General features: G+C 43.4%; 1 protein-coding gene across 1 annotated transcript in view; it reads left to right on the forward strand.

Annotated features, from left to right (window-relative positions):
- The window catches only part of Chp1 (calcineurin like EF-hand protein 1), a 34,106-nt gene extending 10,707 nt beyond the window's left edge, over positions 1-23,399 (forward strand). The window contains exons 2-7 of the mRNA XM_059261164.1: positions 488-560; positions 5,952-6,032; positions 11,592-11,719; positions 18,265-18,326; positions 22,656-22,778; positions 23,164-23,399. Of these exons, the coding sequence (XP_059117147.1) occupies positions 488-560; positions 5,952-6,032; positions 11,592-11,719; positions 18,265-18,326; positions 22,656-22,778; positions 23,164-23,217 (521 nt within the window). The 3' untranslated portion in view covers positions 23,218-23,399. The remainder of the gene's footprint in view (positions 1-487; positions 561-5,951; positions 6,033-11,591; positions 11,720-18,264; positions 18,327-22,655; positions 22,779-23,163) is intronic.
- The last annotated feature ends 2,042 nt before the right edge of the window (positions 23,400-25,441 follow it).

Here is a 25,441-nt window from a genome sequence, read left to right on the forward strand (position 1 = left end):
TAGAAAAAGATTTTTATTTGTGTTTTTTATGGCATGAGTGTGTGCTCTTGAGTGTGTGTGTGCTGGAAATGATATGCCTATACTTTTGGTTGGGTTTGTTTGTTTTGGTTTTGTTGTTGTTGTTGTTGTTTGAGACCGGGTTTGTCTGTGTAGCCCTGGCTGTCCTGGAACTACTTTGTAGACCAGGCTGTTCTTGAACTCACAGAGATCCACCTGCTTCTGCTTCCAAGTGCTGGGATTAAAAGCCTTTGCCACTACCACCTGGCCACCTACACTTCATTTTCAGAGCCAGCTTTCATTGCTTTTGATTTAGTTTCTTTTCCAGCTCCTCCTACTCTTTAGTTTTTTGTTGTTTTAATTTGCTGTTTTGACATTCTGGAAAAAGTTGCCTGGCTCCCATCTCTCCCACTGGAGCATGTGATGGGCTGTGGGTGTAGTGTGAATACATGTCTACTGCTTTAACTGGGACTAATTTTGTGCTCTTTAGTTTCCCACAGTCAGATCACGCGCCTGTACAGCCGGTTCACCAGCCTGGACAAAGGAGAGAATGGGACTCTCAGGTGAGCACTCTTTCCCTCCCAGAAACCAAGAACTCCCTGGCAGCTGGCTTTATTCCAAGGGTAGGCACACTAAGTGTCTTGCATTTTGAGGGTAAGGATCATTTTGGCCAGTGTCTACAGATTGTTGGTCCACCAAGGAGTTAAATAAGCAGAACAGTGGTACTAACTCAAGGCTAGGCTTCTGCCGCTTTATTCCAACTCTCTCTAGTTTAGAGGCTGCTCTTCCAGTCCTAGAAAGTTTTTGTTTGTTTTGGTTTTTCCGGACAAGGTTTCTCTGTGTAGCCCTGGCTGTCCTGGATCTCACTTTATAGACCAGGCTGGCCTCGAACTCACAGTGATCCACCTGCCTCTGCCTCTCAAGCACATGCGCCACCACTGCCCAGCTGAATTATGTTTTTTGTTTGTTTTTTTTTTAATGCCTTCTCTCTTCACAGGCATTTTCCCATGGCCCTTGCAGACACATTGGTTTTTATAAAACTGACCCATACATGGCCTAGGTTACTTACTCTACTGTCTCTCATGACCCAACCCATAACTTAGGGAACAACACATTACGTTAATGCTAGACTAGGTGTTCAGTGTTTTGGTTAGATTGATGGTTCTCATCTGAAGGCTGATTTACCACCCAGGGACAAGTTGTCTAGAGGCATTTTTGATGGTCATGATTGGGAAATGCTGCTGAGACGTAGCCAGCTATCCTTCAGTAGCACCGTGACCAAGAATCACCCTGCACTAGGGCTGGAGAGATGGCTCAGTGGTTAAGAGCACATACTGATTTTGCAGAGGACCTGAGTTCTGTTCTGACACCCACATCAGTCTTCTTACAACTGCCTGTATCTACAGCTGCAGAGGATCCAATACCCTCCACACCTCTGTGGCCACCTATGTATTAAGACAAGAGATGGTAGCTGGGCAGTGGTGGCACACGCCTTTAATCCTAGCACTCGGGAGGCAGAGGCAGGCGGATCTCTGTGAGTTCGAGGCCAGCCTGGTCTCCAAAGCGAGTTCCAGGAAAGGCGCAAAGCTACACAGAGAAACCTTGTCTTTAAAAACCAAAAAAAAAGAAAAGAGAAAAGTCAGGCTTGGTGTTGGAACATCTGTAATTCCAGCTTGGGGAGTTGAGGCAGCCTGGGTTCACTAGGTAGCTATTACATAATAAGGCCCAGGCTTTAAAAAAAAAAAAAAAAAAAAAAAAGCTGGTATTGAGAGGCAGGATTAGGTCCATATGACATTAGAAGTCCATGCTTAGGTCTCATTATAGAGTCTGAACTGATTCTGGCTAGATTGTATACCCACTACTTGATGCTAGGTCTGTTATTTATAGATATGTGCTTTCAGCTAAAATTAAGGTTTTTAGGTTATTGAAATAAAATATGTGATCATAGAATTCAAAAATAAGCCTTTGTTTTCATGTAAAAGTGTGGATTTTTAAATATATACTTTATTTTTATTTTATGTTCAATGGTGTTTTGCCTGCATGTATGTCTATGTGAAGGTGTCAGATCCCCTGAAACTGGTGTTACAGACAGGCATGAGCTGCCACATGGGTGCTGGGAATTGAACCCAGGTTTTCTGGAAGACCAACAAATGCTCTTAACTGCTGAGCCATCTCTCCAGTCCCAAGGATTATTTTTTACCCTCTTGTTAGACAAGAGGAACTACATTTTGTTGGGCAGATAGACTTTTGTATTGTAGGACAAACTATGTAATCCACGATCCTGTTCCTCAGTGAGGCATCTTGGTGGGCCCTCCAGCTGTTACACCTATCCCATTATGTGCCACAAGAATGGAGAAAGACAATACTTATGGGTTCCAATGATTTTATTAAATCACCTCATAAGTGGGTCACTAATCAGGGTTACCGGACAAGGACTCAGAAGCCTTGTTTTTCCTGACAGTCCTGAGCAGGGAAAGAAGTGGGGTTTATAAGCACAAAAATCACAAACATGTTGCTGAGTTACAGTTGAAGTGTTCACCAATCAGGATTTAGAGATTAGGGGCTACCTTGAGTGGTCCATGATTGCCAACCCACAAACAATGCAAGCCTTTCAGTCCAACCAATCAGATTCATTTGTTCCTTCTTTTGTTAGGAACAACCATAATGTTTCTAGAGAAGTAAAGATGCATAACAACTATTCCTATGGTTTAGGGAGGAGGTTATTCAGCCATTGGAAGTTCTCAGCTCCTCTAGTACTTGGGAACCTGAACTTTATTTCACCCTATGGGTAAAGGGAGTCTGAAGTCAGAATGGCAGTACTTAAGCCAAGGTACTTTTGCCTGCTCCCTTCAGAGGTCAGAAGACAACTTGAAAAAGTTGACTCTGTGAGGATTGGAGAGATAACCCAGCAATTTAGAGCAGTTGTTGCTCTTGCAGAGGACCTGGGTTCAATTCCCACCACCTAATGGGTGGGTCATAACCATTTGTAACTCCAGTTCCAGGGGACCTAATGCCCTCTTCTGACCTCCACAAGTTCCAGGCATGCAAGTGGTATACATACATATACATAGGTAAAACACTTATAAAGTAAAAACAAATGAACCTAGAAAGAGTTGGCTCTCCCTGCCACCGTGTTGGTACTAGAGATTAAACCTAGTCTTTTTAAGATTTATTTATTATATATACAGCATGTATGCCTGCAGGCCAGAAGAGGGCACCAGATCTCGTTACATATGGTTATGAGCCACCATGTGGGTGCTGGGAATTGAACTCAGGACCTCTGGAAGAACAGTCAGTGCTCTTAATCTCTGAGCCATCTCTCCGGCCCTAAACCTAGTCTTAATGGCAAATGCTCTATCTGATGAATCATCTCTTATATATTTCATTGTTACTGCTCTCCCCCACCTCATGTATGGATGTGCCCGTGTGTATGCACGAATTTATGTATGAATGTGCATACACTTGTGTATATGTAGATGTAGAATTCATAGGTCATAGATCCACATTGGGTGGGTGTCTTCTTCACCCTCTTTCTTTTTATTTTTTAATTTTTTTTTTTTTTTTTTTTTTTTTTTTTACAGAGTTCTCACTACTTAGCCTTGGCTGGCCTGGAACTCACTATGTAGACCAGGCTGGCCTCAAACTCCAAGATCTGCCTACCTCTGCCTCATCATCCTTAGTGGTGGGATTAAGACATGAGCTACCTGGCCCAGCCAATCTTAATTTTTGAGACAAGGTCTTGCTGAATCTAGAATTCATCAATTCTGCTAAACTGATTGGCCAATGAGTTCCAGGGATCTGCCTGTCTGCATCTCTCCAGTGTGGGGATTACAGATGTGCGCTGCCACATCTGGCTTTTTTACATGAGTGCTGGTGATCTGAACCCAGGTTCTTATGCTTGTAAGGCAGGCACTTTACCGACGGAGCCATCTAACCAGCCCCTGCTGTTCTTTTGTTTTGTTTTTTTGAGACAGGTTGCATGTATCCCTGGCTGCCCTTGAGGTATTACATAACCAAGGATGACTTAGAACTTGTGATCCTCCTACCTCCTCCTTCCTTTTGTTGAAGCTTCAGGCATGTGCCATTTGCCTGATTTATGTGGTACTGGGATTGAACCCATGATTTCTTTCATGATACACAAACACTCAACTGGGCTGCATCCCCAGCTCTAGTCTTAATTTCTTCAGTCTCTTTTGATCTCTAACAGTCTTCTACCACTTGGATCTTCCACTTCTACCACGGGATCGAACCTGGGGCCTTCATTTGCTGAGCATGTGCTCTACCACTGACAGAAACCCTGGCTCTTCTTCCCTGTCCGCCGTGACACTGATACTTTGGAAGAGTAAATCATGGACAATTTTGTATTCTTCACGTAGAATAGCAAAGAAGTTTTAGAGAAATACCGAGACAGTAGTGTTCAAAAAGTTTAATGTGGGCTGAATGTGGTAGCACATGCCTGTTATCCTAGTACTCAGAGGCTGAGGCAGGAAAATCATGTGTTCAGGCTGACCTGCACTACAGAGTTAAGTTCAGGGCCATCCTCAGCTACCATGCCATAATAATAATAATTTAAAAAAGATATGGGGCCAGGCAGCAGTGGCACACGCCTTTAATCCCAGCACTTGGGAGGCAGAGCCAGGCGGATCTCTATGAGTTTGAGGCCAGCCTGGTCTACAGAGTGAGATCCAGGACAGGCACCAAAGCTACACGGAGAAACTCTGTCTCAAAAAAACAAAACAAAACAAAAAACCAACCAAACAAAAACAAAAACCAATATGGGAAATTTAACAACAAAAAACATATTTTGACTTAAAGTCTTAGATTTAAACCATTTCTGCCCTTTAGTTGTGGCAAGGGCAAGTTACTTTGTCTCTCTAATTCAATTTCCTCAGCTCTACAAGGGCACAGATAAAGCATGGCATGAAAAAAAGAGAGTGATACTGTATCAAGTTGGAGCAGCACAGGATTTTGTATAATGAATGGTATCACAGCCTCCATGTTATGTGAAGCTGACTGCTCTTACCATGTTCAAGGTTAAATCTTCTCCAGTTCTCGTCCATGAAAGGATTCTTTCCCTTTGCTTTTTTTTTTTCTCTCTCTCTCTTTTTTTTGGGGGGGTAGCAGGGAGGGGTGGTGGTGGTAGTGGTGGTTAGTTTCTTGGGAAACTATGTGAGGGTCTCACTCTAGTTCAAAACTGTTTTAGAACTCACTTATAGCTCAGGCTGGCCTCCAAGTTCTGGGACCATAGGTGTGAGCCACTGTGTCCTGTAGTTCTTTTCTTGAATGGAAACATCTCAAGAATTTCTTGCATTTTGCTGGGCAGTGGTGATGCACACCTTTGCTCCCAGGTGGATCCCTGTGAGTTTAAGGCCAGCCGAGTCTACACAGTGAGTTCCAGGACAGCCAGAGCTGTTACACAGAGAAACCCTGTTTTAAAAAGAGAGAGAGAGAGAAGAGAGAGAGAGAGAGAGAGAGAGAGAGAGAGAGAGAGAGAGAGAGAGAGAGATTGATTCATTCATTCATTCTTGAATTTCTTAGGTGTTTTAGCTCTTCCCAAGCAAGCATCTTCAGGCTCCCCCAACTGCCTGCTCCTACATTCAAGTTCTGTGGTAGATGATTGTGTCTATTTGCTGTTCACAGCACCAAACCTAATAACTACAAAATGGTAATGTCTAAGAAATCATTTACTAAGGAACAGCTTACTATTTGCTCATTGTTTGGTTTATTGACATGACCTGTTTGCTGAACTTACTGGAATGTAGCAAGATTAAATCTTGCTTCATTCACACCTGAGTTGGTACAAAACACATTTGGCAGATATTCTAGTGACTTGTATAATTTGCCACAGAAGTAATTTCAGGAGGCAATATTCTTACCGGGTTGTATTCTATTGGATTTAAAGGAGTTCATGCCAAAGGCCAGTGGTCTCTAGCTTAAGGTGTTTCTCTTGGCAGCCGGGAAGATTTCCAGAGGATTCCAGAACTTGCCATCAACCCCCTGGGGGACCGGATCATCAATGCCTTCTTTTCAGAGGGGTGAGTTGGGATGGCTGTTGTTGTTGGACAGCCCTTGGTCTTGGCTCCTTCCTTTTTTTCTAGCCTACATTAATTGCTAATGTAGAATAATTATAGTAGTAATAATAACAATGTAGAATAGAATAAAGATAGTTGTCATCTCAGATCGTGGTTGTCCAGAGTTAAATTGGATGTCCCTAATTTTCATATCTAGATTATCTCGTGTTCTACCCACCTTGATTTTTTTTTCTTCTACTTCCTTTTGTGTCTGTGTGTACACCACCTGTATAGTGCCGTCAGAGAGTGTTAGATCTGCTGGAACGGGAATTGTGGAAGTCTAGTTCATAATTTCAGCACATAACACATTACTGGCTGTTAAAGTGTTGGACAGTGCAGTCTGCATTTGTGGTCATTTGCTTCTCCCTTGATAACTCCTCCCCTCCAAGCTATTTCAGTTTTTTCCCCTTTGTTTTTGAGATGGGAGCTCTCACTGTATAGTCCTAGGTGACCTGGAACTCATTACATAGACCAGGCTGGCTTCATACTCACAGAGTTCTGCACACCTCTGCCTCCTGAGTTCTGGTAGTAAAGGTATGCCCTTCCATATACCTGCTTTGCTTTTTTTTTTTTTTTTGGTGGGGCTGAGAGTAACAAGCATATGTATTGATGTATGCTGGTCAAATGCTTTACCACTGAGCCATTTCCCTAGCCTCCTACCCATATACTCATAACCCCCCCCCCTCCTTGGTCCTCTCCCTCTCATATATATGAGATTACATATACACAGACATATAATACATGTACACATATTCTTTGTTCACATTATATATTACATAAATGTGTGTGTGTTCACATAATCCTATTTTTTAACTGTTTGCGGGTAAATTGCATTCATTTACCTCTGAATGCTTCGTATATGTTTGCTTAGAAGTTATCCCTTCTAAAATTTAATATTGATCACTTACAGAGCAGGATGATGGTGCATGCCTATAACATGAGCATTTGGGAGGCTGATACAATAGATGGCTTCCAGTTTTGAAGCTAGCCTGGGCTGCAGAGCAAGACCTTGTCTCAGAAACAAAAGATGACGATGACGACGACAGTGATGATGATGATGATGATGAACTGCTAGCACTATCAGATAAAATGCCCAGATAGGAAATGTTATGATTCTGAATTGAGAACAAAGGAATTTGCTGTTGAGGTGATGGTGGCTGTCTTAGTTACTGTTTATCTGTGATAAAGCACTGTGACCAAAAGCAACTGAGGGAGGAGAGGGTCTGTTCCAGCTTACAGTTCAAAATCACAGTCCATCTCATCCTCGAAGGTCAGGAGAGGAACTCACGGTTGGAACCTGAAGGCAGGGACTGAAGTAGAACCATGGACGAGTGCTGCTTACTAGCTTTCTCTCATGGCTTACTCAGCCTGTCCTCCCCCCCCCCCCCCCCAAGGACAGGGTTTTTCTGTGTATCCCTGCTGTCCTGGAACTAGAGATCTGCCTGCCTCTGCCTCCAAAGGCGTGAGCCACCACCAAGGCTTCAGCCTGTTTTCTTATACTATCCAGGACCGTGGGCCCAGGGCTAGCACCACCCACACTGTGCTGGGCCCTCCCACATCAATCACTAACTTTAAAAATACCCGGAAGGCATGCCTACAGGCCAGTCTGGGTTCTTTCTTCCCAGCTCTAGCCTATGTCAAGTTGATATAAAAACTAGTCAGTATACACATGGTCCAGTCAACAATGCCAGCAAAACACCCATACACATAAAAGGTTTTGTTTTTGTTTTAATTGAATAACAAAACTCAAGACCAGTTAGATCAGGAAGGGTGGCACTAATCAGTCAGACCAAGACACACTCCATTCAGAGTCCTGTTGAACCCAAGCACTCTTCTGTTCTCCTTCCCTTCCTCCATTCCTGCCTCCTGAACCACTGTGGTCAGGAGTGCTTTGAGAGCCTGCAGAGCGCTGCACCCCATCCACAGATGTGCCTTACACACAGACCGTTCACAGTAGAAAGTCCACTCACTATAGAGTCATTTCGTGAATTTCTTTTTCGGAGCTCCTCAGTCACTGTCAATTACTTGGAGAAACATCCTAGAGGAGGAGGAGGAGGAGGAGGAGGAGGAGGAGGAGGAGGAGGAGGAGGAGTCGACGATTCTCCTTCTTCTTCTTCTCCTCCTCCTCCTCCTCCTCCTCCTCTTCTTCTTCTTCTTCTTCTTCTTCTTCTTCTTCTTTTCTTCTTCTTCTTCAACATGTATTTATTTTCTGTGTATGTAAATTAAAGGGCAACTTTCAGGACTCAGTTCTCATTTGCACCAGTTGGATTCTGGGGAATGCACTCAGATTGTCAGGCTTGGCAAGAGCCTGGCCCCTGGAATTGCTCTGGAAGTCTGTTTGGAAAGGCAAAGCGGTCTTTCCTCCACTCTGTTTACTACCCTCCATCTTCTCCGGTCTTCTGCGGCTGGGCATAGGCAGCCTGTGCCGGTGCCTCCTGTTCTTATCAGACGTGCTGCTTGGCCCCCAGCCTTGTATCCTCTGTCCTAAAGAGGGAGGGTTTTCTTTTCTTCAGATTGAAATTTGATAGTAGAACATGGATGTTTGGTTCTCTGTTATATAGACATTGTGTAATAACACACACACACACACACACACACACACCCCAGGTACTCCATATTGCTTGGTTACGCAGAACTTACATTTTGGTACAGATACTATCCTACTCCATGAGGAGTGTAGCTTTATGAGGGAAGCAAAGCTTACCCTTTTGAGCTAGCCTTCCCTTGATCTCTCCCGTTAGTAGGTCTCTGACTGTGTCTACCTGACACTTAGAAACACTATCGGTCACATCTACATGAAGAGACTGAAGGCTTTTTTTAAACTCTATTTTATTTTTGAAACATGGTCCCTTTTGCAGTACAAAATGAACTCAAATTTAGAATCCTTCTACTGCTGCCTCCTAAATGCTGGGATCACCCAGATAAGACTGGGATTTTGTTTTGTTTTGTTTTTGTTTTTTGATACAGGTTCTCACACTGTGCAGATTTGGCTGGCCTGGAACTATGTAGACCAGGCTAGCTTTGAATTTATAGAGATCTGTCTGTCTCCACGTGCTAGGATTAAAGGTATATGCCACTATGCCTGGCAGGATTTTTTAGGTAGCTCTGGGAAGCAGGTCACCTGAGACCGATAGGATTGTCTTAACTAAACAAGTCACATGGGTGACCCTGTAACTGTTAAAAAAAAATCATTTATTCAATTTAGAATTATTTCCTTTTTGTTGTTGCTATTTTATTTATTACATTCCTCTCCCCCCCCCCCCCGTGTGTGTGTGTGTGTGTGTGTGTGTGTGTGTGTGTGTGTGTGTGTGTGTTGTAGGCATACATGCATGGAGGTGAAAGGACAACTTCCAGGAGTCAGTTCTCTCTTTCTACTGTGGGTTCTGGGGACTCAACTCAGTCATCAGACTTAGCAGCAAATGCCTTTACCTGCTGAGGCTTCTCAGCATCAGCTACCCTGAATTTCAGATCCTTCTCTCTACTCACTGAGTGGAGGGGATTAGAGGGGTACAGGCACTATGACCATGTGCTAAAGTTCAAACTCAAGGCTTTGTGCATGCTAGACAAGCATTCTATTGACTGAGCTACATCTTCTAAAACTACTTTTTTTCCTCACTATGTAACTCTGACTGGCCTTGAACTTGAATAGATCTGCCTAACTGCCTCCCAAGTGCTGCCATCCTCCTTTTTTTGAAACAGGGTCTTATGTAGCCAAGAATGACCTTGAACTTCCTGTTCTCATCTTCCTGCCTCTCATGAGTGCTGGGATTATAGGCATGAACCACTACACTCAATTTTATATGGTACTAGGGGTTTTAGCACAGGGTTTCATGCATGTTAGGCAAATACTTTACCAACTAAGCTGTATCCCTAGCCCTTTTAGTTGTTGTTATTTTGTTAGATTGGTTTTGTTGTTGTTGTTTTGAGAAAAGGTACTGCTGGGCTGGAGAGATGGCTCAGAGGTTAAGAGCACTGGCAGCTCTTCCAGAGGTCCTGAGTTCAATTCCCATAAACCACATGGTGGCTCACAATCATCTATAGTGGGATCTGATGCCCTGTTCTGGCATGCAGGAATATATGCAGGCAGAACACTGTATATATAATAAATAAGTAAATAAATCTTGGGGGGTGTGGAGTTCTGAGACAGGGTTTCTCTGTGTTGTTTTGGTGCCTGTTCTGGATCTTGCACTGTAAACCAGGCTGGCCTTGAACTCACAGAGATCTGCCTGGCTCTGCCTCCCGAGTGCTGGGATTAAAGATGTGTGCCACCACCGCCTGGCTAGCCTAGTACTCTTATGGCCTAAACTGGATTAAACTCAAAGCAGTCCTCTTGTCTCTGCCTCCTGGGGCTGGGATTACAGGTTCTGTTGCCATGCCTTACTGAGATGTTTATCTTTACTGCAGATTTTTTTTCTTTTTTAAGATTAAAAGGGAGCCAGGCAGTGATGGGTATGCCTGTAATTTCAGCACTTGGGAGACAGAGGCAGGAGTATTTTCAAAAATTAAGGCCATCTTGGTATTCACAGTAAATTTCAGGCCAACCATGATTACATGGTGAGATCCTGTTTCAACGAAACAAAGTATAGGGCTGGGGGCCGGAATGATGGATAATAAGTTAAAAACCCTGGTTGCTCTTCAGAAGGACCCAGGTTCAATTCCCAGCCCACACATGGAAGCTCACTCCTATTCAGGGAATGGGTTGCTCTCTTCTGACCTTCACAGGCACCAGGCATGCAAGTGGTGCACAGACATACATGCGGGCAAAACACCCATACGCATAAAAAAAACTTTAAGAAAACCATAGGGCTGGGTCTATAGCTAGTGGTAAAGTGCTTGCCTAGTGTAGCTGAAGCCCTGTGTTTGATTCCCAGCACTGTAGGAGGAAGAGAGGGAGAAAAGCATAGCGAAGTTACTGGGCATGGTGATAGGCTTATACCTGTTAACCTACTGGTGGGAAGCGGGAAACAGGACTGCTGGGAATTCAAAGCCAGGCTGGCTACAGTGTCAGACTCTGTCTCAGAACAAGTAAACAAACAAGCAAGATTTTTTAGAATATCTTTAGGCATACTTTATTGTATTAACATGGTGGCTGTTCCAGAATTCAAAGCAGAGAGAGTTTTATCCTGTGTGGTGCTGGCCCTACTCTACATCTAATTTTTGGAAGAGATAAGTAAATTGAGTTGATAACTCTGACTATAGCTAAGTACTTTCCTTGTTTCAGCCTAGTTAATCATTTAATAAATAAGAACAATATACCACTTTGCAGGATTGGGGTGAGGCTTCTAGGATGAAGACACTGTGTAAGCCCTGAGGTGCAATGCATGCACATGGAAAGAAAGCTTGTTATATGGACTTTCAGGCTACTCAGGCCCGAGGTGTTGGCCATTTCTTGTGTCCATCATAAACAGTCACCATGAATCAATATAGTTTAGTGGGAAGTCCTAAACACTGTGAAAAGACAAATCATACAAACAGAAGATCCCGCCCCGATTGACATAGTGTTCTGTTCTATTTCCTAATCAGAGAGGACCAGGTAAACTTCCGAGGATTCATGAGAACTTTGGCTCATTTCCGACCCATTGAGGATAACGAAAAGAGCAAAGATGTGAATGGACCTGAACCACTCAACAGCCGAAGCAACAAACTGCACTGTAAGGAGCATCCGTTGTGTGGCTTAGCATATTTCCTCCTCTCCCCCATCATTTGTGTGCTCATTTACTCTTTCAACATTTATAAAAGCAGTCCATGGAGCCAAGCTGAGTTGGAATTCCCGATTTACCTTTTTTTAACCTATGAGACTTTGGACAGGTTACCTGAGGTCTTTGGGCTGCAGTTTTCTCTTGTGTGAAATGAGATATTAAGGGCTTTTATACCTCATTTCCATAGCTCATTCAGAGATTTTGGCTGCTGCTAGAGACAGGGTCACATGTTTCCTAGGCAAGCCAAGGCTGGCTTGAATTCCTAATTCCATTGTCTCCACCTCCCATGTACTGAGATTACTGGCATATACCACCACACCTTATTTTTGAGGGGCTTGGGGTAAAGCCCAAGGCATAAAGTGTACCAGACAAGCATTCTTACTACTGAGCCACATCTGTAGTCCCCACTAAGAGATTCTTCCTGTTGTGAGAATTAATATATGTCAAGTGCTTCCCACAGTACCTTGTATATACGCTAAGTGTTACCTGCTCTTATAATGGAGTATCTCTCGATGGCCAGGCACTGTAGAAGGTACTAGAGTGACAACGGGGAGCATGGGAGCAAGGCCCAGGCCCTGCCTGTGAGATAATGCTAATCTCCATCTGTTCAGGAATTGGTGGATTCTGCGTTTGACTGAAGTTCCAGTAACACAGAGGCAATGTTTCATTTCCTGTGCCTGTTGCCTCTTGCCTCCTTTCTTTAGATACTTACTAGATTTCCTTCTGCCCTTGTTGGCTCATGGACTGTTGCCCAGTCCTTTACAACACTTTTCCAGGAAGTTGAAGTTGAATTTCTACTTTCCTTTCAACACAAGTTGATATTGAAATTGTATGAAACTGATTGAGCCCAACTCTGCCTTGAAAGAATGCATGGTGGTGCCCAGGAGTTTGTGCAGCCACAGATTAAATGGAGCCCATGATGATTTAAAGATCCTAGAAGGTTTTTAAATATTAGAACAGATACAAATAAGTTAGATTACATAATGCTACATTTCATATATTTGACAAATACCCCATGAAGTTTTAGTTTGTGGCTGTTGGCCTTTGTCTGCTCATCTTCTTGGGAGGAGTATGAGTTCCCTTTTGTTGGCATTTATGGCCAGTTTGAGAATAACTGAAGTGAATTTTGTTATTTAGGCCAGAGATTTTTAACAAAAGTACTAAATTACTGTTGAGCTTGACCAGTGGCAGAAAATTTCAATAGAAACAAAGCCGAATACAGACAACAGAATTCTGTGCATTATCCTCATGTTTATTATAGACTGCACTAGTGAGCCACATTTTCTTCCTTCAAGACCAAGTACTGATTGCTTCATGCAAAGCCTTCTGTCTGTGGGTTGTTAGTGTTTTTGTTTATTATGTTATTTTTAATTGTTTTCTAGACAGTCTTACGTTGTGGTCCAGGCTGGAACTCAGTGTGTAATCCAGGCAAGTCTCAAACTTGGGACAGTCCTCCTCCCCTCGGAGGAGTGCCACCACAGCCAGCTTTGATTAGTGTTTTAGCAGATTTCTAGTGTATGCCTACCTGATCTTGATACTATATAGTAAGAATTTATTTGCCTGACTTGAGACCAGGAGTTAATGAATAATTGGAAAATCAATTATAGCATAGAATCCTAGAAAAGTACACATGGTTTACCATTTTCCTTTGCTTTAAGCTGCTTAAGCACTCATTCTTCGTGACCTTGGGCCAGTAGTTGTGTACTTTTTCTTTCTTTTTTTTCCCAGATAGAGTTTCTCTGAATAGCTCTGGCTCTCCTGGAACTTACTCTGCAGACCAAGCTAGCCTTGAACTCAGAGATCCACCTGCCTCTGCCTCCCTAGTGCTGGGATTAAAGGTGTGCGCCACCATCGGCCACCAGTAGTTGTTCTCTTTTCTTTTTTCTCCGTGATAGGATCTCACTATGTAGCTCTGGCTATCCTTGAACGTTCTGTATAGATCGGGCTGTCCTGTAGACAGGAAACTCACAAGAAATCTGTCTGGTTCTGCCTCCCGAGCCCTGGGATTAAATGCGTGCACCACCACACCCAGCTTGGTAGTAGTTGTTTTCTTGAGTGTGGGTCTGCTGATGGAAGTTGTATCTTATTTTTACTATACATTAAATAACAGGATGTGGTATTTGGTCAAAGAACAAATCTTAAACCTTAAATTGATGCGGAGCACAGATGGTCAACTGAGAACCCAGCAATATGTGCCATGTGAAACATCATCCATTTGTGTTGCATTCAGAGTCACAGGTACCTGTCCAGTAGACATTTTGAGAAGATCCATTTTTTCTTTCCACAATCACGTATTCCTTTGTCTGTGGACCCAGGGTCTAGAAAGGATATTCTACAAGAACCTCAGAGAATTGTAGCTTCTCCTGAAGCAGCTTTGCCTGTATATCAACGTTGATATCTCTCCCTCTCCCTGTCTTCCCTCACTGCCTCCTTCCCTCCTTCTATCCATCCATCCTTCCCTCTTTCCTCTCTCCCTCTCTCCTCCCTCCCTCCCTCTCTTTTTTATAGGGCAAGGTCTCACTATGTAGCCTTGGCTGGCCTGTAATTCCAAATTAGGCTGGCCTCCAAACTCAACAGAGACCTACCTCTGCCTCTGAATTGTTAGGATTAAAGGCATGCACAACCATACCCTATAGAGAATCTCTTTAAAAAACTGAACAAAACAAACAAACAAACAAAAAAATGCTTACCAGAAACTGGAGACATGATTCACAGGTTAAAAGCACTAGCTATGAAGGGCAGTGGTGGCATACATCTTTGATCCCAGCACTCAGAAGGCAGAGGCAGGTGGATATCTGTGAGTCCGAGGACAGCCAGGGCTACACAGAGAAACCCTGTCTAGAAAAAGAAACAAACAAACAAAAGTACTAGCTGTTCCTCCAGAGGACCCAGGTTCCATTCCCAGCACCTACAGGGCAGCTCACAACCATCTGTAACTCCATTCCCAGAGAAATCCAAGAGCCTTTTCTGGCCTCTTTGGGTACCAGACATGCACGTGGTGCAGGGAAAACAAAACAAAACAAACCACATACCTATTAAATAAATAAACTTTTTTTCATTTTATTAAGAAACAAAAATATTTCTAGGGGCTGGAGAGACGACTCAGCGGTTAAGAGCACAGGCTGCTCTTCCAAAGTCCCCAGGTTCAATTCCCGGCACCCACATGACAGCTCACAACTGTCTGTAATTCCAGTCCCAGGGGATCTGACACCTTCACACAGACATACACGCAGGCAAAACACCAGTGCACATAAAGTAAAAATAAATAAATTATTAAAAAATTATCTTGGCCGGGCAGTAGTGGTGCATGTCTTTAATCCCAGCACTCGGGAGGCAGAGGCAGGAGGATCTCTGTAAGTTTGAGGCCAGTCTGCTCTACAGAGTTAGTTCCAGGACAGCCAGGGCTACAAAAAGAAACATTGTCTTGAAAAACAAATAAATAAATGAATAGATAAATAAAAATAAATTTTAAAAAGATCTCCTTGCCATTGGTTTACAACAATATGAGTATACTTAATAAACTATACTCTTAAAATAGCTAAGATTGCAAATTTTGTTATATTTTTTTACTACATACACAGAAAAAAAAATCAGTCAGTTACAGTTGTGTGTACCTATTATTCCGAATACTTGGAGGATCACAAATTCAAAGCCAGATAAGCAACATATATAGACTTTGTCTGAAAAAAACACAAAAATCATTAAAAAGGGGGCCAGAGACCTACAGGGAATGGTGGAACTTGCCTTTGGTAACAGCAGGAAGATCTCTGAATTCGAGGCCAGTCTGGTCTACATGATGAGTTCCTGGTCTGCCAGGGCTATGTAAGAGACCCTGTCTCAAAAACGACAACAACAACAACAAAAAGGGTCAGAGTTTGTGTTGACTGGGCGTGATGGCACAGGCCTATAGTCTAGCATTCAGGAGGCAGAAGCAAGCTAGTCTCTGTGAGGTCAGCCTAGTTTACCTAGTATATTCCAGGACAGCCAGAGCTACAAAGTGAGACTGTGTCAAACAAAACAAACATATTTATTATCATGACTGATAGGCTTCAGTATCTTTCAAGTTGTAGTGTATCTCTGGGTTACAAAATGAACTGCAGTTCCCAAAATTGTTCTTGTTAGCATACAGTGGGGTGACAGCTATGCTCTTTCTGGATACTGTATTTTATTGCCACAGCTCAATGCATTGTTTTAGGGCGGGAACAGAAGAAAACGGAGAGGACGATGCAAACTGATGGAGATTGTTTGGGTTAAGAGAGGACCTGGGGAGTGCAGTCTGCAGAGTTCTCTTTCAGAAGCTGTAGATGGGATTGTTTCGAGGGCGGAGAGGTAAAGATGGGAACTGGAGGGGAATAAAACTATTCTGTATGGCGTAATACCGGGTATGCATTTGTCAAGACTCAGGAAAGTTGAACGTACACTGTGGACTTGGGTTAATACTAATGCACCAGTAGTCCTGATTTTATCAAATGTCCCATACTAAGGCAGGATGGGAATAATATTAGAAATGTGGGTGGTGGTAAGGTTTGGGCCACTTGGGAACTCTTTCCCCTTCATCTTGGTTCGAAAGGATGAAACTATTATTTCTCTGAGTTTGCTGCTGCTGCTGCTGCTGCTGCTGCTGCTCCCCACACACACACTGGTCCTCCTCCTCTTTCATGGCGTGGACATGTCACGCTTGCATGTAAGTGAGGAAGCCAGAGCAGGATGCTGGGGCTCTTCCTCCGCTCCTCTCTGCCTTCTTACCTTGAGACAGGCTCTCTCACTGAACTGAAAGCTTGCTCTTCAGGCTATTCTTGCTCTGACTCATCGCCCCAACCCCTACTCTTTAAAAAAAAATCATTTTTATTTATCTGTGTGTGTCCTTACACATGCATGTATGTACTAGAACGTGTTGGGGCCCCTGGAACTGGAGGAAACCAGTGGTTGTGAGCCTCCTAGTGTGTGTTTAGTTCTCTGGAAGAACAGTAAGTTCAAGGCCAGCCTGGGTTACATAAGACCCTATCTCCAAAAAAAAAAAAAAAAAAAAAAAAAATTCGACTGGGATTGTAGGAGAATACTCATTCCATTTGCCTAGTCAAGAAATTAAGAGCTGGGCACGATCAAGTATGACTTTAATCCCACATTTGGGAGGCAGAGGCAAAAGATCTCTGTTAGTTCAAAGTTCAAGGCTAGTCTAGGCAACACGAGACCCTACCTCAAAAAACAAAAAAACTACAGAGGTGGCTCAGCAGTTCAGAGTACTTGCTATTCTTCTAGAGGACCTGGGTTCAGCTCTCTTTTATTTATTTTATTTTCTCTTTTGAGACAAGGTCTCATGTAGCCTAGATTGGCCTAAAACACCCTGTGTAACTGAGGTTGGCTATATATTCCTGATCCTCTTGTCTCTACCTCTCAAGTTCTGGGGTTATAGGTGTGCATTACTCTGCCTAACTTGGCAGTCCAGGCATGGTAGGTCAGGCCCATAGGCTGACGCAGGAAATTGCTGTGAATTTGAGGCCAGCCTGGGCCACGTAATTTCAGGCCAGTGTAGGCTCTAGAGCAAGACCCTAGGTCCAAAGACATAATAAGTAACCAGAAATCACAGTGGCTTACTTGAAGTAGTTTAAAACCAACCTGAATTCAGTTATGTAACAGTAACTTCAGGAAATTCATCTCTTATTCTTAGAAAATCACCTAGTGTTCTCAAAATACTGTTCACACAGTAGGTTTTATTTTTTTTTATTTATTTTTTTATTTTTCGAGACGGTTTCTTTGTGTAGTTTTGTGCCTTTCCTGGAACTCACTTTGTAGACCAGGCTGGCCTTGAACTCACAGAGAACCGCCTGCCTCTGCCTCCTGAGTGCTGGGATTAAAGGCATACGCCACCACTGCCCGGCTCACACAGTAGGTCTTAAACAACATGGCAAAAAACTGACTAGGTTTTACTCTTCTGAATTCTCTCTCTTATATTGACATAAGCAAAGTTTGTGTATAGCCTTTCTAAAGAGAGAAACGTAAGACAGGCAGGGCAGGGACTGAGAGATGATGTGGGGCCTCAGGGCACTTGCTGCACCGTCTTGAGGACTGGAGTTTGGGTGCCCCATTTGAATGACAAGTCAGGTATACCATCCACGCCCATAATCCCAGCTCTAGGCAGTGGGGTGGGGATATATAGACATGGGAGTCTTGTTGATTTTATTGAAAACTCCAGTCCTTGCCGGGCACTGTGATGTCTGTAATCCCAGCACTTAGGAGGTGGAATGGAAAGAGCAGGAGCTCAAGGCCAGCTGTAGCTGATTTTCAGGCTTAAGGCCAGCTTCAGCCACATGAGAATTGTCTCAAAAAGCAAAAAGAGAAAGAAATCCCAGTTCTTTACTGAAGAAGAGTAGGACGGGAACTCGGACAGGTCTATGTTGGGTATCAGTTTTCTGTCTCCTGTCCTTTGTGTGCTCAGCTCCTTGAGAAAGGACAAAGTACTGCAAATTGCCCACTGACTTGTCGTGTTTTCCTACCAGTTGCTTTCAGACTCTATGATTTGGATAAAGATGACAAGATCTCCCGCGATGAGCTGTTACAGGTATGTGGGACAGTTTCAGAACAGTCTGTATTGGGGGCCCTGACTTCATTTTTATGGGCAGCACTTGTTCTTTCTTTTCGGGAACATTCATTTAATCCCTGCCTTGGAAAGAGTCCTGTTGCAGATAAAAGGCCAAGAAGACCTGGGAGTGGGTCACGAAGTCTTCACGGATGGGCAGTCTCCACCACTTACAAGCTGCCTGTCCGCGGTGCTCAGTGACAAAGGGGAATACGTAATGCGGCTGGGTCAGAGAGCTCACTTATTGACAGGTCAGCTTGTTGGCCATCCTTTAGTTCCAAGGACTCTGAAGTAAGTTCTGCTTTTAGTCTCGCTTGGTGTCAGAATCAAGGGACTGCTGTGGCCACCATCTGCCCAGTTAACCCTTCCCAGTCGTTGCAGCTCCAGCGGATGTGCCCGTTTCCCAGCTGGGACTGACATACTGCACGATCTCTTTCTAAGTTTAGGACAGTAGGAAACGGTCCCTTTTGTTGACTCTGGAAGACTCCAGGTAGCTAGCACATCGAGTAATTTCCATGGGGCAAGTTCTGTGTTTCAAGATATGTCGAAAAGGGAAAGTACTTTCTGATCCAAAGTAAACCAGAACTAAGTATCTATTTATTTATTTATTTTTATTTTATTTTTTGGTTTTTCGAGAAAAGGCTTCCCTGTGTAGATTTGGAGCCTGTCCTGGAACTTGCTCTGTACACCAGGCTGGCCTCAAACTCCCCAAGTGACCGGCCTAAATCTTTATCTTTAATAAACTTACAAGTTGCCAGGAGGTGGTGGCATATACCTTTAATCCCAGCACAGGCAGAGGCAGGCAGATCTCTCTGAGTTCAAGACCAGCCTGGTCTACAGAGCAAGTTCCAGGACAGCCAGGGCTACCCAGAGAAACCCTGTCTCAAAAAACAAACCAAAAAAACAAAAACAAAAACAAAAAAAAAAAAACCTTACAAGTTGAAGCCTACTCTGAGCAGATTAAGGACCAACTCAGTCTTCCTATATTTCAATGAGAAAACTTGAAACAGGAGGCAAATGGTAGTGTACCTTGGCCCTTGCTTTAAAAAAATACACATAATATTTACTATTTATTCTTTTGAGAATTTTATACATGTATATGATATTTTTGATCATATATGCCCTCTTCCTCCACTTTTCTTATTTTCTCTAATACACCTCTTTCCTAATGTATGTTCTTTTTGAAAAAATAACGTACTGAGTGCAGTTAGTGCTGACTATGTGCATATGGAGACCATCCATTGGAGCATGGCCACACCCCCAATAACAAAAAAAAAGATTCTCCAGCCTAGTCTACAAAGCGAGTTCCAGGACAGCCAGGGTTGTTATACAGAGGAACTCTGTCTCAAAAAAAAAAGAAAGGAAGGAAGGAAGAAAGAGAAGACTCCACCCCCCAGCAGCTACCTGCCAATAGCTCCTCAGCTATGGGTGGAGGTCTCGTGATCCCCTCCCCATCCATACCGGATATTGACTTTGCCCTTTGTTTTGAGATGGGAATAGGGTTTTTCAGTGAGACGCATACTGTCTTACTGAAAGTTATACCCATGTCCTTTGAGGGCTTAAAAGATGGAGGCAACCACTCTTCAGTTATATATTTTCATCCTCTGGTCCAGATCTGGCTGCCAGAAAGATGAGTTTGGAATGGAGAATTGGTTTATTTTCTGTTACTAGGATTTCTAAAAAATTGTGTGACATGGGATAGGAAAGTCACAGTGGGGCAGGAATGGCTTTGTTCCACATGTGCTCCTGGACTGTTGAGGTATTCAGGCAACAAACTTTAGCCTAGCAAGAAGAGAGGTTTTCCAAAGTAGGAGAAGAGAACCAAGTTTCTAGGCACTGTATTTTCTAAAGCATTTGGTGAATACGTATAGTCTATATCATGTGTCAGTTACACTTAAGTAGAGAGGGTTGCTCTATTTCAAGTCCCATTTCATGAGGTTAGCATAACTCAGATATGAGAACCTTATAAAGACAGTGGGAGAAAAATGCCATCCAGACCCTTCTTTTTCACACAGATTTTTAAAAATTCCAAACACAGGGCTGGAGAGATGCTCAGTGGTTTAGAGTCCTGGCTGTTCTTGGAGAAGACTCAGATTCCGTTTCCAGCACCCACATGATGGCTCACAACCACCTATTACTCCAGTTTAGGGATCCAGTGCCCTCTTCTGAAATGAGTGCTGGGGATGTAACTCAGTGGCAGAATGCTCATATGCCACGTGGAAGGCCATGGGTTCAATTGAGAAGACCACACACAAAAAAGGGAACACACATATAGAAACTAAATAATAAGAAAAATTAAATAACGGTAAATTTCCACTGGCTAATAAACTTCCAACTGGATTAGTAAGTGGTAAGGTAGACAAATGGAAGAAGTATTGGCCTGGGAACAGAGGCCTGGAGACACAGCAGCTGTCAGCTGGTTCACAGGCCCTGGGTCAGACCACTTCTGCACCTCCTCATTAAAAGGCCAGATAAAGGTGTTTATCACACACCACTCTTGTCCACCTCCCAACACAAACACACACATATATATTCTAACTGTAATTCTTTTTGTGCGTGTGACACGTTAGGCAGCATGCTCCTCACAAGCCCTTCCATAGCCTAAGTGCTTACCATTCTCCAAGCAAAACACCTCAGGGACTGACTGAATTGAGATCTGAGGAGGCTGCCATTGGAGGATCAATTTATCTGCTTGGTTACTCACATTTGGAAGAGATAGCAATGGTTTTGCCCAAATATACTTGGTAATGTTACTTCCTTTTTAAAAAAGTATTTTAGTTTATATGTGTTGCCTGCACTTATGTCTGTGTACCATGTCCATGACTGGTTCCCAGGGAGGCCAGAATAGGGCATTGTATCCCCTAGAACTAGAATTACAGACAGTTGTGAGCCACCATGTTAGGGCTGGGAATGAAATCTCCTCTTCCTCTGGAAGAGCAGCCAGTGCTCTAATTACTGAGCCACAACTTCTAGGGTTTTTGTTTGTTGTTTGAGACAGGGTTTCTCTGTGTAGCCTTGGCTGTTCTGGAACTTTCTCTGTAGATCAGGTTCGCCTGAAACTCGAAGAGATCCACCTGCTTCTGCCTCTTGAGTGCTGAGATTAAAGGCATGTGCCACCACCACCTGGTACAACTTTTGGTTTTTAATAATTGGTTGATAGCCCCTGTCTTGAAACAAACAGAAGAATTGGTTTATAGCGATGTAATAAAGGTAGTTATAGCTGTGTAAGGTAGTATATATAATTAGTAGTAGCTACTTGACAAGCTAAGGAAGATTGTTGGAGTCTAGGCAATTTAAAGTCAGTCTGAGCAACATAGCAAGTCTGTGTAAAAAACAGTCCTCCTTTGCCACCAACCCCCTGACAAAAATAGTTGTTAAGAAATAGAAGCTCGGGGGCTGGAGAGATGGCTCAGAGGTTAAGAACACTGGCTGCTCTTCCAGAGGTCCTGAGTTCAATTCCCAGCAACCACATGTGGCTCACAACCACCTGTGAGAGATCTGGTGCCCTCTTCTGGCCTGCAGTCATACATGCTGTATACATAATAAATAAATAAATCTTAAAAAGAAATAGAAGCTCACTGCTCATGCCATTTACTATTTGCAGAGGATGTAAAGGAGTGGGGACAGGAAGGCCTGTGAGCCATTAGGCAAGAGGACAGCGAAGTTCTTACCTTGTTTAAGGTGCCATGTTTGTGGGTGTGTGGTACTGGGCCCTTGTGTTTGCTAGGTGTGCACTCTACCACTGAGCACTATCCCAGATACCCCCATCTTTAAAAAGGTCTTCACTAAGTTCACCCAAATTGGACTCAACTTGTAATTGTCCCACAGCAGCCTCCCAAGTTGTCTTCAAGGAGATTTATGTGGGCTGTAGCCTGTTAATGCCCCCGCCCCCCATAGAGGACTGCTTTTGGATTGAATTGCAGAATAGCCCAACAAACTGACCTACATCGGTAAATAACTGCTTTGCCCGATGCAACAGGACACTCAGGGATAGGTTGTCTGGGTTTCACAGTACCTGAGTATCCCAGCTTTATTCTTGTATGGAATTCATAACACATATGATGTAACACAGCCTCAGTATGGCTGTTGTGCTAACAGACATCTTGCTTGTAGTCTAAGCAGGAAGAGTCCTGTCCATATGGAGAAGACACTTAGTGACTTCCTGGAGTTCCACTCACCTCCTTTTTTAGAATGGCCTAGATAAGAAGCAAAGGATTTCACTTCGTTAGCTGGTGAATTTGAAAGAATCTGAGGAAAGGGGAGTTGAGGTGGCTTTTTCTCAAGTGTCCTTTAAGGCTTTTGGTCTTGTAGGTACTACGAATGATGGTTGGAGTGAATATCTCAGATGAGCAGCTGGGCAGCATTGCAGACAGGACCATCCAGGAGGCTGATCAGGATGGGGATAGTGCCATATCCTTTACAGAATTTGTTAAGGTCTGTCTACCACTTTTTGATTTTTTTCCTTTCAATTCCTTTTTATTAGCATATATTAGTTATTTACAGTGAGTTTATTATAACATTTATGTTCATGTCTTTTGGGGGGGTGAAGATAAGAGCTTAATTGGGGTTACTTACAGGAGCATGGGGGAACTTATGAAGGGCTACACTACTGAAGAAAATGTCTCTCCCCAGCAACCATTAGCTCTCTGGATCCTCCGGGAGGGGTGTGCCCTTATGAGCCTTTTCCCCTTACCTCTTGATTTTAAGTTAAATGCATAGGAAGAAAAAGAGGACACCCATTATTTAGAAGGGTATTCAGGATGATGGTAATCTTAACGATAAATTGTTGTTTTTTTTTTTTTCTGTTTTTCAACTCCAGGTTTTGGAGAAGGTGGATGTAGAACAGAAAATGAGCATCCGGTTTCTTCACTAAAGGACAGGGACCAAATTATTCTTGCTTTCTAGTATTTAAGAACTGGAACTTCCTTCTGTCCTCCAGCCCCACCCTATCCCATCATCCCCCTTTCCCAGAATACTACTGCTCTTGCATGACAACCTGAAGTCTTTCTTGTCCACACAGACTTGCCTTTGGTGTATAAACAGGGCGTTACAGAATGGTACCCTCAGTCTTCTTCTGTTCAGTATGCACCCACCAGGTCTCTATCTGTAAGTGACATCTTCCCCTGTTTTGCTGCTGAATGCCATGCATCCATCCTGTCTGCGGAAATGAGATAGGGACTCCTGTCAAGAACCAGCCAGCAAAGCTCCCACCGGATGGAGACTGCATCCGTGCTGCCTTCCCTTCATCGAGCCTCTGTCATGTTCCTGTGTCCTTGTGTCCTTTACTTCCTACCTCCCTGCCACCCAGCCTTCTGTCCATTTGGTCTTTCAGCCTCCCTCTTTTTCATTGAGATTCCCTGTGTCTACTTGACCTCGGGCTCTGCTGTCAAGCCTGTCTCTGATGTGACAGGCTAGTGAGTGGTCTGGTGGTTTGTATCTACCTTCTCCTGGCTGTGTCTCTGGGACATTGCCTATCCAGGAGCCTTCCAGCAACCAGTACAACTCTTGGACGCATGGGACTCTCTCGGTCCCCTGCACTGCTCTCATCACAGGGCTTATGAACAAGTTGTTCTTAAGGTGGTCATGGTGAGGCTTGTAGAGCCGTGCCTCCTAGGTGGTTTCCCCAGATCTCTCTACCTCTGGCTTTTTATTTTCAATGTATTTATGTGGCTTCTTTTCTGAGTACAGTGTTGACATTCAGAAAATAGTCGTATGCTTGCCAGTTTGCTTCTCTTTGGGACATCGTCACCAATACAGTGGCTGTTTTAACAATATGGTAGGGGGCCTTCTTGTAGTTTTCTGAAGAGGCTAAAGAGCTGGAGAGCTGCCCACATTCACTCTGCAGCATGGGTTATGCCTCAGTGTTCTGTACACTGGAAGATTCTTCACATTTCCAAACAGAAAGACTAGTGTTATGGAAGTGCCTGACTTATCTCAGTCCTAAAGAACTAGATTGTCCTCAGTGTCTTAAAGTTTTGCACAAAATCCCGAATGAATTTTATACTTGGCAAATTTTAATGCTGGAAGCCATGTAGTCAGTTTATAATCCTGGTCCAAGCATTGCATGTATTGTCTCATGAGCTTCCTAATCACATGACCTTCCTAGCTCCTTGTGTAGACCATTGCGGATCCCTTAGGAGCATAGGGCCTGGCCCTGGTGACACCAACTGAAGTGATGTTAGAGGTCTTTGAGTGACCCGGCTCAGCTTGTGGGCTAATGTCAGCTGGTTTAGACCTCATTGAATCAGGCTGCTTCTACCCTGTGTCTGTGTAAATCTGCTCTGGGCTGGCTTTCTCTGATGTTGCTTGCTTGCTCGCTTGCTTGCTTCTTTGCTTTGGAAGGCTATCCAAGATGTGTAAACAGTTCTTTAGGAAAGAAATTGCTATTAAAAATCCAAACAAACTGGGGTTGGGGATTTAACTCAGTGGTAGAGCGCTTGCCTAGCAAGCACAAGGCCCTGGGTTTGGTCTTCAGCTGGGGGGCAGGGGGGGGGATCCAAACAAACAAAAACACTGCAAAGGAAAAGTGAGGAGCAGGGGAGTGGCCAGGATGGATGGCTGGAGTCTACATGAATTGGGGAGTTCTTTATGGAATATCTGTCTGACTTTGTGATCAAATGATGTAATATACAAATTGTATAAAAGGGAAGAATTGTCTGATATTGATCTGTTTGAGAAGTACTTCAGAGGCTTCTTGATTTACATATTTAAAGTTTCTAAGATTATTACCCCCCCTTGGCTGTATAGCAAACTGTTTTAATCCACAGTTGTGCCTTATTGTCCCATTAAAATTGTATTCCTCAATCCATCAATAAATTAATTGTCGTTAAAACAAAAGAATTTGGTTGACTTTTATCTATGTGTTTTATAACAATTTTATGTAACTCAAGTGTCCTAAATTTGAAATAGTATAGTGTCTCCTTTGATCAGATTTATGCTTATAGTATCATTTGCATGTATACAGTACTGCTGTGTGGGCCTGTGACAGAGACATTCATCTAGGGGTTGAGTCTGCCAAGAGGCATTTTCATCTCTGGCCCCTTCCTATTAATTCCAAGTAAGATCCAATATTTTCTTTGTTTTTTGGGAAAGGGATG

This window comes from Peromyscus eremicus, chromosome 4 (assembly GCF_949786415.1).
Source record: "Peromyscus eremicus chromosome 4, PerEre_H2_v1, whole genome shotgun sequence".
NCBI classification, from domain to species: domain Eukaryota; kingdom Metazoa; phylum Chordata; class Mammalia; order Rodentia; family Cricetidae; genus Peromyscus; species Peromyscus eremicus.